The sequence below is a fragment of the Helicoverpa armigera genome, chromosome 31 (genome assembly GCF_030705265.1).
Source record: "Helicoverpa armigera isolate CAAS_96S chromosome 31, ASM3070526v1, whole genome shotgun sequence".
NCBI lineage: Eukaryota > Metazoa > Arthropoda > Insecta > Lepidoptera > Noctuidae > Helicoverpa > Helicoverpa armigera.
This window is the reverse complement of record NC_087150.1, coordinates 3608553-3626338: the sequence shown is the minus strand read 5'-3', so window position 1 is coordinate 3626338 and position 17786 is coordinate 3608553. Positions and strand designations below refer to the sequence as shown.

The following is a 17786-nucleotide window of genomic DNA, read 5'->3' as shown; positions in this document are numbered from 1 at the left end:
ACATATTTACAAATATAGCCTAAACAGTGACCTAGCTTAACAACAAAGATAGGCTATTTATTCCATTTAGGCATTTTATTCCAGTATGGGCAGTGTTTCTCTCCGGACCAGTTTAAAAACAGAAACCAGCTATTACAAAGTAAATCCCAAAAACATTTTCTATACTAATATTATAAAGAGGAAAACTTTGTTAGTTTGTTTGTTTGTTTGTAATGGATATCCCGGTGCAGGCAGTAGCTCCCAAGGGACGCGGGTGAAACCGCGGGAAAACGGCTAGTATTAAATAAATATATCACATTTTATAAAAAAAACGCCTAAACAACCATACTATAATCAACCACATAACTTTTAGTAAAACCTCCTTTGAAAGTCTGATAGGCACAAGCAAACAGATGCGGCAACACAGCTAAAAGAAAGAGGTATAAACTCTTGTCTATGGGTGGCGAGCTTCCAAAAGGATAAAACCATAGACCACGTCTATTCCCATCTCTTAAATGATGACTAGTAAAAGCTAAGATTATCATGAAAGATAGTAAGTATATATTTAATTTCTTTTCTATATAACTATATGATAAAATTAGAGTAGTTAAAAGCAGCCAGAAAGTTGTGCAGTGAAATATGCCTCTGCTTTTTAAGTTTGTCATGTCCTGAAAAGAAAAAAAAAAAAAATGAACAGAAAAAATATTTTTTATTTATAAGTAGTGACCTGTCATGGCGGCCTAGTGGATAAAGAACCAACCTCTCAAGTATGATTGTGTGTTCAATTCAAGTACCAATGTAACTTTTCTAAGTATATCTTGGACACCAATGACTGTGTGTCGGAGGGCACGTAAAACTGTAGGTCCCGGCTGTCATTGAACAACTCTGGCTGTCTTTACGGGTAGTCAGAAGCCAAGTGTCTGACAACCAGTCTTACTAGGAGACATTGGGTTGCCTGGGTAACTGGGTTGAGGAGGACAGATAGGCAGTCGCTCCTTGTGGCACACTGGTACTCAGCTGCATCCGGTTAGACTGGAAACCGGCCCCAACATAGTTTGTCTAGGCAAAATACAGTAAGAACACAAACAACTTACCTTCAAATAAACAGACCTAGCTACAAAAGCGTGGTCTATATCAATCAGGGACGACAATAATGTACAAAAAGTTACATTAATAACAGTATTTTCCAAATTTATATTGTGTTCATGGCTGAAAAATATCAAGGAAGATAAAAATCCAAGGCTCGCGTGCACTACACTGTCAGTAATGGCGCGAAACGCTAAAGAGGTTGAATATCTTGATCGAAAAACGATTTCGTCTCCAATATAAGCTGTGAAAATGATAGCGAGAGTCAAAAAAACTTTTGAAAATCTCATGTTTGTATTTTTTTCATTTCTTGCCGTTACGTTTTTATGTTGAAATACATTTTAAAATTTTTTTGGTATGTTTTGATATAGTTATTACATAGTTAAACGGTTAATTAGGCATTGTTTAATTATTTTTTACAACTTGCTTGTTTACGAAAAACTTGTATGACTTTGACATTGTTTTGGTTAGCGTTCAAAAACCTTCACGTACTACAAATGATAAGATGTACGCAGTCGGAACACTCTGAACACTTGAAGAAATAAATATGAAAAGTTAATATTTAATTAACCAGTGCATAAATAATATAAAATATGTCTATTTTACTCATAAAATAATATTACAAAAATCTAATAAGCACTAAAAAATATATCACTTAGAAAATATATTTATTTAATTTTGGTTTCTGAACACACAATCGGGAGTTGACAGTTCTCTTTTTAATTTTCGCCCACTCTTCATTGGCAGAGGCGGCAATTTAAACAGCCACTACTTAGATTTAGTTTGATAATTTTTTTCTTGTTTTGAGTAAAAAAATAAAGAGGAGATCGGATCAAAGAAGTTGATTCCGGTTTTATTTAACTACCCTACTTTAAATATTGATATTTAGTTCCGTTAATTTTGATCACTTCGCTAATATTCTTCTGAAAAATGGATAGTGTTTTCTTGTTTAGGTAAAAATCTATGTGTTGCGATGTTGATGTGATATTTTTGAAGAGGGGACTAAAAAGTACGCTGTATTTTTTTGTAAATGTATATTTTTTTTTGTGTTCATGTATGTGTAGCAAAATAAATGGTTTAAATGGTTTTAAATGGTTTAAAGTCCCCAATTTAACCATATCAAAATGGTGAACTTGCTTTCGATATTCAAATTAAAATTACAAAGTTCATCATTCTTATCTAAAGATAGATAAACAAAATATTTACACAACGCCACGCCTTAAATACTTGTGAAATGTTGATTTAATATGTAATCATATAATCCGATACAATAAGACCTCCTTTCAGGAATATTATTGTACATACGTAGATGTCTATGTCACTGGCATAAAATAAACTCTCGAGTCATAGATTTTCTAAGTATTTATAGGTCTTATCGCCGATTGTAATAATCAATCCATCCATTGTTTTTTGACATTAGCTTCATTCATATAAATTATGTCAAACTAATCTTAACTATGTAAATAAATGAAGAAACGCTCGACGGATTTTGGGTAAACTTCACATAAACTATGTACTAAATAGTCCGAACAAAGCCTACGCTTTTGGTTTGGAAAGTTGAGACCGTTCTTAATTTATAAAATTATAACAAAAAGTGTAAATTTTTATATACATATATTTCAATCTCTAATCGAAAGACAGCGGATGGATCGGATATTGAAATTGCAGATAATCATTGGTTTCACGGCATTCCTTGAAATCTTATCGTTTATCGTATCAGTTTCTGCATTGCTTATCTATCGGGGTTGCTAACTAATTGAATAAAATTTACACGACACACTTCTAATTGGTATATTCATCACGCTTAATTATTTATTTGAAAAAACCATTTGATTGTAAAAATATTAATAAAAAAAAAACGCAAATATCTAAAAAATATTTAATTTAAGTTAATGTTCGTACTTTGAATACTGTTTCGTAATTTTAATATGCAAGTTTTTTTTCAAGAACAAAAATGGTCACCGGACTTAATGCTATGAATATACTGAAAAATTAACTCTGGGAAATCTTAAGTATGAGAAATCTACCTAAATTCTTAAATTATTACGACATTTATTATAAAACTATGGAAGGAAAAATCTTAACACTCAATATTGCATTGACACATGAACGGATACATAACCTGCCTTTTTAATAAAATCTACTAAAAACGATCTCAAACTTCAAATTCTTAGTCGATTTTAATATTAATTTAATAAAATATTACACCTGGCTAACCAAGTAGCGTCTCCCCAAAATTGTGTAAAATTATAAAGTGGCAACATTCACATTCTACAATCAAATTGTACTCGGAACTACAAGATATGAGATAAAAAGTTAGTAAATCAGTCCATTTTTGTCCAACGTGCTGTCACGAACCGGTTTTTTCTAAAAAGTTTATATAAACCGGATTAAAGTTCTTCAAAATGCGTGAAATAGTGCACGTTCAAGCTGGGCAATGTGGAAACCAAATAGGATCCAAGGTCGGTGAATTTTTTCATTATATTTTCTTAAAACGGACTTGTTAGCAGCGCTATCTGTCGAAAGAGATAAGAAATGAGTATTTAACGTACTTAATTTCAATTTGTATTGAATTTACAGTAATTAATTAGCAAAAAGTAATTGAAAATTCATTGTTAAGTTAACAACCCCGTGCATGATCGGCCTATTGAGTTACAAGCGCCGTTTTCTCCTTGTAAATACTTAAACATCAAGAAAATTGTATTCATTACTTCTGTATACTATCTAGAGACATTCCTTATTAAAATTTTAAGTACGTTGGTCATTTTTATTTAAGTCTACCTGCAGTATTTAGAAAAATAACTTAATAACCTCGAAAAGTATTAACTTTCAGTCACTGATGTAATAATAGGCGAGTAAAATGCACCCCGATTGTAATCGGTTGACCCAGTTTTAACAATATTGCATGAAACTTGAATGTTTTTATGTCGCAATACGTCGCGCTGCAGTGAAATTGAGTGCAACGCCATCTGTTGTCGAGTAGCTGAACTAACTTTGTGTTACGTCTAGAACGATTGGAAGTTTTAAATTTTGTATTTGTTTGTGTTTAAGTTTTGTCCGATACATTTGCGGTTTTTAACGTGTTTATTATGCAGACAGTAGTTCTCAATTAGTAATATTACTATGCTTAGAAAGTTAGTGAATCGGCGCGAAACGTTTGTTTAACATAGACATCAAAATTACTTTGTGTTAAATTATTAGCGCAATTGACAAGATCACAACTCACACCTCATGTGAACTTAGGTAAAATATTACCAAACACTTTTTGATTGCCCTCGTAAAGTCTTAAATTGACAATCTATTGACGTATTTTTTATAAACAACGGATTGTCAATAGCCTCTCGGTTGTTTTGCTAACTAGAGATAGGATTTTGACATTAGCGCCATAAAAGTAATGTCAAATTGAAACTCACAGATAGATAGATTATTGAAATCCACCGCTGATACTTTCGGGAATATTTTGGACTGCTTCTTCCTTGCACACAAAATGAAGGGTGGGTGTTTTTGGGGACTGTCTTGTCATTTTGACTTTCGAAAGTGCTGCTTTCAGCCTATCTTGAATAAATGTTTTTGTACAAATACCTATATAATAATTTATTTACGTAGGTATAGTTTTATGTATATTTATGTAATTTGATTTTGATTATAATTTGACGTATCTCCAACAGTTTTGGGAGATAATTTCGGACGAACACGGCGTCGACCCCAACGGGTATTACAAAGGGGAGAGCGACTTACAACTCGAAAGAATAAGCGTTTACTACAATGAAGCTGGTACAGGTAAGAACGAATATCTTGTATTATTATTTGTATAAAAAAACCATTCAAGTGTGAATCGGACTTGCCCGCAAAGGGATTCGTATCCTCTAAAATCTTTATTATATCTTATAGTTATCGGCACGAATCTTGAGCTCGCTCTGACCTTCACCTGCGCAGAAGTAATTTATTGGGTCCCTTTTGTAGTATGAAGTGAGTCGCGGGGGCGGGCTAAAGCGGTGATTGGCCCGCAGTGCATCGCGTCATAGTCGTCGTCACTCGGGATTGGTTCTTTGCTAATAAATCACTTCTGCGCAGATGTAGGTCAGAGCTCAAGATTCGTGCCGATAACTATAGTAGTCACTATTGGATTGCCTGGGTAACTGGGTTGAGGAGGTCAGATAGGCAGTCGCTCCTTGTGGCACACTGGTACTCAGCTGCATCCGGTTAGACTGGAAGCCGACCCCAGGTTCGGGAGATAATGATCTTCATCATCTGTGAAGATTTCACCAGTCCAGCTATCAGCTATACAGCTTGGTGACAGACAGACAGACAGTTGGGCAGGAAGTCTTAGCAATAGTTTCACCCTTTGGATACAGAACTCAAAAAATGAGGGTCAGTGTCGAAATAAAAGATCAAAACGAGTCCTAGTTTGAAAGCGTCTGTTTGGGGATCAAAAGTAATAAGTAACGGGATATGTTTAAAGAACACATTTAGAGGGAACTATACTCTATCCACGGAGGCAAGAGCTAAAAGGTAAACAAAGAATGACACTGTTTAAAGATGGCGGTATAACCCGACCAATGACAAAACGTCACATTTTTGTGTAAAATGTTCGCAGTATCTGTGATTTTGTCATCGGTCGGGTTATACCGCCATCTTGAAAAAGTGTCATTCTTTGTTTACCTTTAAGCTCTTGCTTCCGTGGATAGAGTATAGTTACAATAGGCCCCACTGTCATGTTGTGAGTGTTGACGCTTCTTAAACGACGCAAGTTGCTAGTGGCAAGATCATGTTTCTCTTGCCTAAAACATTGAACAGACGCTTTGCCATTGTCTGTCTTTAGGACATTCTTTTTGTAACGGGCACCGAAAGCACACTAGGGCTTAGGCCCTAATGGACCCTAGAGTCCATCAAAGCGGCAGCGGGGCGGGATTAACCAATAGTATTTCGTTATTAAAACATAATTATCGTCTCCCTCACAGTATACCTAAAAACCGTCGTGTTCCGTCGTAGGCCTTTTATGTACCAGGGCCGCGGTAACTCGCGCAAACAATCCCGCAGCCCCGACAGGCCTTGGCCCTACTGGGCCCCGCTGGGGAGTAGTATCCCTGAGCGGAGTTTATTGGTTGTTTAAAAACTTCTCCGCTCTTCTTTTTGCTTAAACTATGAGAAATCTTAACACTTTACGAGTTACGACTCATTCTTACAACCGGCCCCGTACAAAAGGAACACGTAGTATAATCTAATTACATAATTGGATCTACAAAGGTGCAACCTTGAACTCAATTGACACCATTTGGTCGCGTTATTGTCAAATTGGTCTCACCTCTGTGATATGACGTAAGAATATTATAAACTAGCCGTTTTCCCGCGGTTTCACCCGCGTACCGAGGGAGCTACTGCCCGCACCGGGATAAAATATAGCCTATGTTACTCGCAGATAATATAGCTTTCTAATGGTGAAAGAATATTTAAAATCGGTGCGGTAGTTTTTGAGTTTATCCATTACAACCAAACAAGCAAAGTTTTCCTCTTTATAATATTGGTATGGATGAGTAATGACCAAAGTCAGAGTGACTGCCTTTCTGATCTCCTCAACACAGTTACCCAAGTAACTCGATTGTAACCTGCCTAGCCTTTTCCCAACTATGTTGGGGTCGGCTTCCAGTCTAACCGGACGCAGCTGAGTATTAGTGTGCCTCTGACCTCCTCAACACAGTCAGTTACCCGGGCAACTCGATATCCCTTGGTAAGATTGGTTGTCAGACTTTCCTTCTAGATGGTCAAATGACAATGGGTCCGACTAACACACACACAAAACCTAACAACTGGAAAAATACTGTATTGTTCAAGTAATTATAGCAATTTTAGAACTCACGTGAACTCTGCATCATCGCCATTACGTAAACAATAACATGTTGTTGCTAGGCAACGTCATCCGTTTGTCATAAATAAATATGGATCGCTATATGCATTGCTAACCCCGCACTAAGAAACGGCTTAAGTAACCATTAAATGTCTCTGAGTGTGTCCATAAGAGCGAAACCGAACCGATTCAGATGTAAAAAGAAACAGAGTACTTTAAAAAAAAACATTTACTTTTTACATAGACAGAGGTATAATGAGGTTTGAGCAATATTAGACCGTTACGATGTTGTATGAAGATGTGCTCTTTCTAACTACAAGGGAAATGTACCTCATCATCAGCCCGACATCACTAGTGGACAAAATCACCAATCAAATAAGACCAATTTTTGACAAACTAGTTTTGATTTGACAAGAATCCCGAACGCCTCGTTAGTTCTAGTTACTGATGACGCCTACCATACGTTGCTTGACCTACAAGAAGGAGCTTGACCTACCTTCCTTATGGCATCTCCGCTATTCCTTCCTCTGTATTATAGTTATCGACACGGATATTGAGCTCTCGGCGGAAGAGTGGGGATCGCTTTGCGCACTGTACTTAAGGCAATAACCAATAAATCGCTTCTGCGCAGGTGAAGGTCAAGGCTCGATATCCGTGCCGATAACTACAATAGCCTAAGTCCATGAGAACGAAGTCTCGTGGCTGCGTTAGTCAATTAAAATCTTGATTCATTCGTAACATACATATATCTATTTATTTTCAGGCAAATATGTACCCCGTGCAGTGCTGGTGGATCTGGAACCCGGCACCATGGATTCCGTCAGGTCCGGGGAATACGGACAGCTGTTCAGACCGGATAACTTCGTGTTCGGACAGAGTGGGGCTGGTAAGTCAAAACCAAAATATAGTTTGTACCAAAATACAGGGTTACTGGTAAGTAGACCGCATCCTTTCAGGTGATAGTATAGGTCAATACGGACAAATTTGACCCTGGGATACACTGGGCAAAAGTTAACCCATTTCAAGATAATCGAATTTCAAGATCAGTCGTCTAGGTACACGTATAGATTTTCATTATTAGTCAAAAGTCTCGTTTTTGTGGATTTTTGTGTGTTTTTGGATAGAAGATGAATCACTTCATAATAACAAACCATAAAACTGTACAAATCACAGAGGAAATTATAGCGAACAGCAATTACTTTTTTAGTAGTTATTTTCTCAAAAATGTTACTCTTCATTTTTTTGTGCAGAATACTTAAAAAACATCTACATCTATCTAGAATCAAAAAGGCACAAAACACACAAAAATCCGCAAAAACGAGACTTTTAACTAATAATAAAAATGTATTCGTGTACAGTCAACTTCACGTCAGTGGTAACAGTTTCATAGGAAAATCGTACTTATTACTATTGGGTTAAGGTGCATGACAGTTACCACTGATGTGCGGTCTACCGTACCTAGACGACTTGTAAAGAAAAGATCTTGAAAATTGATTATCTTGAAACGGGTTAACTTTTGCCCAGTGTATCCCATGGTCAAAGGACAATGGGCACAAATATATGGGACCTGGTATACCCCACCAATAGGAATGTCATATATATCATTGGATAGGTCTTTTTATGTAGAACAATATTTACTATGACAGCTTTGTTGAAATGTTTGTCCGTTCTGAGATATAGATCAAAAACTGAGCAAAAGTTAGAACTAAGTAATCTATTGATAACTCAAGTTTCTTAAGGAAAATCTAAGTACTACTAAGTGTAAGTCTTGTAAGTGCTACCTGCTGTGCCCGTTAGGGTCCATAATTGTTACTATTATGTATCATTTCAACCTTTTATTGTATCAACTGGATTTTGGGCGTAGTGAAAAACCGCACCTATAGCAAAGTCATAGATATCGTTAGATAGGTCTTTTTAACTGGAACAACATTTACTATGGCAGCTTTGTTCTATTGTTTGTCCGTTCTGAGATATAGATCAAAAACAATCTTAAAACGAATACAGATTAAATGTTTAAAGAAAAATCTAAGTGCCACTACGTGTATCGTCTTCGAAGTAATAAGTACCTACTTGCTGTGCCCTCCAGTCTACATTTGTTATTATATTTAGCAGTTCCACTTTATAATTGAAATTGAGGATATAAATATGAAAATAATATTAACATTTCTAAATGACGTTATTTTGGATGTACATTAAAATAATACAATATGAGCCTACCCTTCTCCCAGCTATCGTGCATCCAGTCTAACCAGAGGTAGTTGCTTCTGCATCTGATCTCCTTACTCCAGCAATCTTGGCAACTCGATACCCGTTGGTAAGATTGGTTGCCAGTTTTTCAGTCTTTTGTTGTTGCCCATAATAGTACTTAGATTTTCCTTTAAAAACTTGAGTTATGAATAGATTACTTGGTTCTAACTTTTGCACAGTTTTTGATCTATATCTCAGAACGGACAAACATTTCAGCAAAGCTGTCATAGTAAATGTTGTTCTACAGAAAAAGGCCTATCCAATGATATATATGACATTGCTATTGGTGGGGTATACCAATCTGCCCATTGTCCTTTGTCCGTATTGACCTATACTATCACCTCCTGAAGGGATGCGGTCTACTTACCAGTAACCCTGTATAAATCGATTCCTAAATGTGAATACCATGTGTGCACTACCACTACCTATAAAAATATTAAAAAGAGTAACCATAAACTTTCTTACTCATTCTTCTCCATAGAATGCTACTTTTGGAATGGGCAACTAGAATCAAACTTGTTTATATTTTTCACATTCATAAGTGCAAGTAAAGGCCTGAAAGAAATAAAATGACATGACTTTGAAACTAAATTTTGAAAGAAAGAAAGAAAACACATTGAGTTTCTGCGCTAGTACTATGAAGCTAACGAACAGTATAATCCACGCCACGAAAGAAAATTGATAGACACGGCGCTAGTGTCTATACCATTGCTAACTCATTTCTTTGGTTTTCTCTCTTAATTGGTTCTACAATTTTCTGCCCGACGTGAGCCGTGACGCGAATTCTAGTTACGAAAACATGACGCATAGACAACACAAAGATACAAACAATAAAATTATAGAGACATAATCACATAGGTATAAGAAGAAATGGAAATATGAGTCAACTCACACCCACATAGCTCACTATGCCCAATGCGATAAAATATAACCTATGTTACTGGGGATTTTGTATCTTAGCAATCATTTCGCAGTCAATTCAATGCCAAAAAAAAAGTTTACTCTCTTGCACCCAGATAAAATATAGCCAATTAAAAATTTCTGATGAAAATTATTTTTGAATCGGCCCAGTACATACAATGATTATACCACATACAATGTCATAGTTTAACAAAGAGCCATCTAGCGATGAGTAGCGGAACTAATTTAAGCATGATGTAATATTGTTGTTCGTGTATTATTACTTTTTCCGACGGAGACTCACAATTCATGATTAGATTATTTAAAGATGATATGAAATAATGATTAATTGTGAAATGCAGTTTTGTAATTATCTGGCTTTATTTATTGTTGGTTAGAGATTGCAAATAGAATAATTAAGATTCTTAGTCGAAACACTTTTTTGGGAATGAAAATGAATGAAAATATGTATGTCCAAATATGTACATACATGGTGGTCGAAATCAGTGCCGGATTAGCCATATAGCAAGCGCAGCGATTGCTAACGGCCCCGCGCATTCGGAGGGCCGAACCTAGATAAAGTGAGACCAACTGTTTTTCACATGTCATAATCTAGAAATATTTTTTCCACTTTTTAAGCCTTAAATAGTGCACTACACAAATTTTGCTGCAGGAATTCTCGTTTATTAACATAGCACTGTATATAAGTGAAGTGGGTAATATCTACTTGACACAGATGCTCCATGTTACAGTAGTGCCCATGAGATACAGGTGAAACCGCAGGCAGAAGTTAGATTAGAAGCGTTTTTAATATAATTTCTATTGACAGGTAACAACTGGGCGAAGGGTCACTACACAGAGGGCGCGGAGCTGGTCGACGCTGTCATGGATGTCATCAGGAAGGAGGCGGAAGGCTGTGATTGTTTACAAGGTAATGTATAACATTGTCATATTATATCTTGCCTTTATTTACTTTATTTGTGAGATATGTATATGTGGAAGAATAGATGCAGATTATATCAGAGCGCAGGCCATCTATATCCAGCCTTTTCCCAACTATGTTGGTGTCGGCTTCCAGTCTAACCGGATGCAGCTGAGTACCAGTGTGCCACAGGAAGCGAATGCCTATCTGTCCTTCTCAACTCAGATACCAGGCCAACCCAATACTTACTGGCTTCTGAATTCCCGTGACGACTGCCAAAGATGTTCAAATGACATTCAGGAACACCAGTTTATTGTGTCTTCCGAAACACAGAGGAAAAGTTTATGCTGTTACTTAGCCGATCCGGTCCAACTTCTGATCACTCTCCGGTGGTGTCGGATTGTCGTCCCATCGCGCTATGAGAGTGAAGGAATAGTGAGTGCACCGCAGTCCAAGCAAATGCTCGTGCACTATAATATGTTCTGCGCTGATCTCCTCAGAGAGAACAGCCGCTATGGCTCACAATCGGCCAGGTATCCATTATTATTATGTCTTAGAAAACTATCTCATTTCTTCCAGGATTCCAGTTAACCCACTCCCTAGGCGGTGGTACAGGATCCGGCATGGGCACGCTACTGCTCAGCAAAATTCGTGAAGAGTTCCCAGATAGAATTATGAATACTTTCAGTGTGGTTCCTTCACCTAAGGTAAGAGAAAGCTTATTTTACAGGTTTACCCAATAAAATGCACTTTATTTTAAAACAAATATGTACACTCTATATACAACCTTAAACTACTTATCTTCTAAAAAAATACTTTATGCAAAAATAAAAACATACATAAGAACATTGATTAGGCGTCGAAGTATTCCTCCGCATCGCTGTCCTCCGGAAACGTGCCCAGAAGACTGGCTATGAAAATATATAATTACGTCTAGAATATTTTGACTCTAACTGTTTATTTTTTTATTAATCTGTGTTTATATAAATCGTGGTGTATTTTTTACGCTGTTAGTCACCGTTTTCATCCTGCGAAAAAAAGATGATGACGTGCCAGTGAAATTTTAGTTTCTCTTTTCTAAACCAGATGGCGCTATGAAACTTTTATATTTTTTTTAGTAAGCGCAAAATAACTTTGTAATCTTGAACTTAGACTTTACCTTCGTGTTTTGTTTATTGTTTCCCGATCATCATTGAATGTTATGTGATGTTGGGCTTGCCAACCTTCCGACAGGCAGGGTCCTTAGGTGTTGATGAGGGTAGACGTGTTAATAAAACAACAGAACTACATGTCTAGGTATAGTCAAGGCAACTAGTACCTACTAAGAAGTGCTCCCTTTATTGAGTATACTACGCTATTTATACAAGGAAAAGCTACGTGCTTATCTTAACTAATTACTATCTTATTAAATATCTTATTCTGTACGAGGCATTCCTATCGTCTACTTATCTTAACATTATCAATACTAACTAATCACTACGTGATCATAGACCACACCACAGTTATACTTTATGAGATTAAGTTGAAAATCTATTGATAGATTGTAAAGCTTGACGTGCCAGCGTCAGTGTGTAAAATCCTTAAAAAGGTATTTATATCTCACATTTGGCGACTAAAAACCCTTGAAAACTCATCAAAATGGCACATGTTGTCTACGCTAGGTAAGCGAGGTGGTGCTGGAGCCGTACAACGCGACGCTGTCGGTGCATCAGCTCGTGGAGAACACCGACATGTCATTCTGTATCGACAACGAGGCGCTCTATAACATATGCTTCCGCACGCTCAAGCTAGCCAGCCCCGGCTACGGAGACCTTAATCATTGCATACTGTTTTATAACAGAACCTCCTTCTTTTGAAGTCGGTTAAAACAGTGTCTATATGTGCCTAGCTGGCTGGCTGGTTACGGAGTTCTTAATCATTGCATACTGTTATACTATTAGATACTGTTTAAGAACCTCCCTTTTTTGAAGTTGGTTAAAACAGTGTCTGTTTTTGGCTATCTAATTTAAAATTTCGTATGTTTAATTAATGTATGAGACCCACTTTAGACACTTTTTCACAACGGACGGTGCATTTAATCTATCGAAGATTGCATGAACAGTTTAGTTCCGTCTTTTTTACACTAGATGGCGTTGATCCAACCTTTTATATATACTAGCGTGGATGTTGTTAAAATCAATTGTTCCTCTTTTAGACTCTTTCTAAATACTTTAAAAGCCTGAAAAACATACTAAAAGCACACATGTTGTGTACGCTAGGTAAGCGAGGTGGTGCTGGAGCCGTACAACGCGACGCTGTCGGTGCATCAGCTCGTGGAGAACACCGACATGTCATTCTGTATCGACAACGAGGCGCTCTATAACATATGCTTCCGCACGCTCAAGCTAGCCAGCCCCAGCTACGGAGACCTTAACCATTGCATACTGTTTTATAACAGAACCTCCTGCTTTGAAGTCGGTTAAAAACTTGATACTGTTTTAAAACCTCCGTATTTTGAAGTCGGTTAAAAATAGTGTCTTTCTTTGCCTAGCTGGCTGGCTGACGACGGAGATCTTAATCATTGCATAATGTTTTATAAGCACTGTTTGAAAACGCCCTTTTTTCAAAGTCGGTTAAAAACAGTGTCTATTTTTGCCTATCTAATTTTAAAATTTCGTATGTTTAGTGTAGGATGCCCAGTTTAGACACTTTTTCTTACAACGGACGGTGCATTAAATCTTCCGAAAATAGCATGAACAGTTTAGTCACTATTTTTCACGCTAGATGGCGTTACACTAACCTTGTATACATTGATGCGGATGTTGTAAAAATCAAGGATTTCTGTTTTAATACTTAAAAAAACGATTAAGAAACTTACTTATAGACCATTAAGATACTTATTCATAATGGCACATGTTGTGTACGCTAGGTAAGCGAGGTGGTGCTGGAGCCGTACAACGCGACGCTGTCGGTGCATCAGCTCGTGGAGAACACCGACATGTCATTCTGTATCGACAACGAGGCGCTCTATAACATATGCTTCCGCACGCTCAAGCTAGCCAGCCACAGCTACGGAGACCTTAATCATTGTATACTGTTTTATGATAGAGCCTCCTTCTTTTGATGTCGGTTAAAAACAGTGCCTATCTTTGCCCATCTAGTTCTAATTTAAATTTCGTGTGTTTAATGTATAATTCCGAGTTTAGACACTTGCTTTCAACGGATGATGCATAAAAAGTGTCTATCTTTGCTTATCGACTTTATCCCTAAAACATACAGATTGGTGTAGCTTGATGTGCTGGTGTTACATAAACTTTAGTATTCTTTTGTGTTTTTAATGTATTAGACCCAGTTGAGACATTCTTTCAGCGAACGCGGTCATAAAATCGGTAGTCGACATATCGAGACAACTTTAGACACTTTTTCACACTAGATGGCGCTAATATTCAAACATTTTTCCTCCTTTTCATAACTAGATGTTATCTGTCTTTTAATTCATTGCAAATACTCTAAAAGCCAAAAAAAACATACTAAAAGCACACATGTTGTGTACGCTAGGTAAGCGAGGTGGTGCTGGAGCCGTACAACGCGACGCTGTCGGTGCATCAGCTCGTGGAGAACACCGACATGTCATTCTGTATCGACAACGAGGCGCTCTATAACATATGCTTCCGCACGCTCAAGCTAGCCAGCCCTAGCTACGGAGACCTTAATCATTGTATACTGTTTTATAATAGAACCTCCTTCTTTTGAAGTCGGTTAAAAACTGTCTTTCTTTGCCTATCAACTCTATCTCTAAGTTAAAGTTCAATGTTGATTGCTAAATTATAGATTGATGTAGCTTGATTCGCTGACGACAGCATAAACTCGAAACTTTTAAATTAGAGTAGCTTGAGGTGCTGGTGTCTCTACGTAAACTTTAGTATTCTTTTGTGTGTTAAATATGGAACTAAGGCTGAGTTTAGACACTTTCAACAAACGATGCAAAATAAAAATGACGACCGACTACAGCATGAAAGGTTTAATTCGCCTTTTTCACACTAGATGGCGTTGATCCAAACTTTTGGATGTTGTAAAAATAATGAGTTTCTTAAATTCGTTATATATACTTTAAAACCATTAAGAAACTTACTATTATCTCACATGTTGTCTATGTTAGGTAAGCGAGGTGGTGCTGGTCGCGTACAACGCGACGCTGTCGGTGCATCAGCTCGTGGAGAACACCGACATGTCATTCTGTATCGACAACGAGGCGCTCTATAACATATGCTTCCGCACGCTCAAGCTAGCCAGCCCCAGCTACGGAGACCTTAATCATTGCATACTGTTTTATGATAGAACCGCCTTCTTTTGAAGTCGGTTAAAACAGTGTCTATCTTTGCCTAGCTGGCTGGCTGGCGACGGAGATCTTAATCATTGCATACAGCACATAGCAGTTTTTGAAAACGCCCCTTTTTCAAAGTTGGTTAAAAGCAGCGTCTATTTTTGCCTATCTAATTTAAAATTTCGTATGTTTAGTGTAGAAGGATGCTCAGTTTAGACACGTTTTCTTACAACGGACGGTACATTAAATCTATCGAAGATAGCATGAACAGTTTAGTTCCACCTTTTTCACACTAGATGGCGTTGATCCAATTTTAAATACACATGCGTGGATGTTGTAAAAATCAACTGTTCTTCTTTTAGGCTCTTTGTAAATACTTTAAAACCCTTGAAAACTCATCAAAAGCACACATGTTGTCTACGCTAGGTAAGCGAGGTGGTGCTGGAGCCGTACAACGCGACGCTGTCGGTGCATCAGCTCGTGGAGAACACCGACATGTCATTCTGTATCGACAACGAGGCGCTCTATAACATATGCTTCCGCACGCTCAAGCTAGCCAGCCCCAGCTACGGAGATCTTAATCATTGCGTAGTGTTTTATGATAGAACCTTCTTCTTTTGAAGTCGGTTAAAAACAGTGTCTATATGTGCCTAGCTGGCTGGCTGGCTATAGAGATCTTTATCATAGCATACTGTTATCCTATTAGATACTGTTTAATCTCCCGTTTTTGAGGTTGGATAAAACAGTGTCTATCTTTGCCTATCTAATTTAAAATTTCGTATGTTTAGTGTAGGATGCCCAGTTTGGACACTTTTTCTTACAACGGACGGTGCATTAAATCTATCAAAGATAGCATGAACAGTTTAGTTCTTCTTTTTCACAATAGATGGCGTTGATCCAAACTTTAATACTATAAGGTATGGGCGGTGTAAAAATCATATGTACCTGTTACTGAATCGTTTTTTCCATACTTTGAAACCCCTCAAGAAACTTACTAAAAGCACACATATTGTCTACGCTAGGTAAGCGAGGTGGTGCTGGTCGCGTACAACGCGACGCTGTCGGTGCATCAGCTCGTGGAGAACACCGACATGTCATTCTGTATCGACAACGAGGCGCTCTATAACATATGCTTCCGCACGCTCAAGCTGGCCAGCCACAGCTACGGAGACCTTAACCATTGCATACTGTTTTATAACAGAACCTCCTTCTTTTGGAGTGGGTTAAAAACAGTGTCTATAGTTGCCTAGCTGGCTGGCTATAGAGATCTTAATCATTGCATACTGTTTTATAAGCACTGTTTGAAAACGCCCCTTTTTCAAAGTTGGTTAAAAACAGCTTATCTAATTTAAAATTTCGTATGTTTAGAGTAGGATGCCGAGTTTAGACACTTTATCTTACAAAGGAATATGTATGAAATGTACAATCGCGGATAGCATGACATGGATAATTTAGTTCACCTTTATGACACTAGATGGCGCTAAACCAACTTTAAATACACATGCGTCGATGTTGTAAAAATCAACTGTTCCTCTTTTAGGCTCTTTGTAAATACTTTAAAAGCCGTAAAAATCAACTGTTCCTCTTTTAGACTCTTTGTAAATACTTTAAAAGCCTAAAAAACATACTAAAAGCACACATGTTGTGTACGCTAGGTAAGCGAAGTGGTGCTGGAGCCGTACAACGCGACGCTGTCGGTGCATCAGCTCGTGGAGAACACCGACATGTCATTCTGTATCGACAACGAGGCGCTCTATAACATATGCTTCCGCACGCTCAAGCTAGCCAGCCCCAGTTACGGAGACCTTAATCATTGTATACTGTTTTATGATAGAACCTCCGTCTTTTGGAGTCGGTTAAAACAGTATCTATCTTTGCCTAGCTGGCTGGCTAGTTACGTAGATCTTAATCATTGCATACTGTTATACTATTAGATACTGTTTAAGAACCTCCCTTTTTTGAAGTCGGTTAAAAACAGTGTATTTTTGCCTATCAACCTAATCTCCATAGTATCTTGTAACGGAAAATTGATAAAATCGTCAGTCGAGCATAGTATGAAAAGTTTAGTTCCCCTTTTACACACTAGATGGCGTTGATCCAACCTTTTATACTTAGGCGTGGATGGTGTAGATTTCAAAAATTTCCGTTTTTTACCGCGTTATAGATACTAGGAAAGCCATTAAGAAACTTACTAATAGCACATTTTTATTTACTTAACTATTAAAAAACTTAATTTGACACATGTTGTGTACGCTAGGTAAGCGAGGTGGTGCTGGAGCCGTACAACGCGACGCTGTCGGTGCATCAGCTCGTGGAGAACACCGACATGTCATTCTGTATCGACAACGAGGCGCTCTATAACATATGCTTCCGCACGCTCAAGCTGGCCAGCCACAGCTACGGAGACCTTAATCATTGCATACTGTTTTATATTAGACCCTTCTTTTGAAGTCGGTTAAAGACAGTGTCTATCATTGCATATCAACTTTGTCTCTAAAGAATAA

General features: G+C 37.6%; 3 protein-coding genes across 4 annotated transcripts in view; 1 reads left to right on the top strand and 2 right to left on the bottom strand.

Moving 5' to 3' along the window:
- LOC110383583 (gelsolin) overlaps positions 1-17786 on the bottom strand; it is a 253645-nt gene that overhangs the window by 183280 nt on the left and 52579 nt on the right. The gene's annotated exons all lie outside the window — the stretch shown is intronic.
- On the bottom strand, positions 251-1543 carry LOC110382531 (transmembrane protein 267). Its single transcript, XM_049839948.2, has 2 exons — positions 1074-1543; positions 251-647 (listed from the first exon to the last, which is right to left on the bottom strand). The coding sequence occupies exons 1-2, from the start codon at positions 1353-1355 to the stop codon at positions 315-317; spliced, it is 615 nt and encodes a 204-aa protein (XP_049695905.2). The 5' UTR covers positions 1356-1543; the 3' UTR covers positions 251-314.
- LOC135119206 (tubulin beta-1 chain-like) lies at positions 3329-17231 on the top strand. 2 transcript variants are annotated; one of them, XM_064043239.1, is made up of 6 exons: positions 3329-3527; positions 4734-4845; positions 7674-7796; positions 10887-10988; positions 11559-11686; positions 16938-17231. In XM_064043239.1, exons 1-6 carry the CDS (start codon positions 3471-3473, stop codon positions 17214-17216), a joined length of 801 nt encoding a protein of 266 aa, XP_063899309.1. In that variant the 5' UTR covers positions 3329-3470; the 3' UTR covers positions 17217-17231. The 2 variants fall into 2 exon arrangements, with proteins under 2 accessions (XP_063899309.1, XP_063899310.1); XM_064043240.1 differs by lacking the exon at positions 16938-17231 and adding an exon at positions 12641-12850 and having other exon boundaries at positions 3334-3527.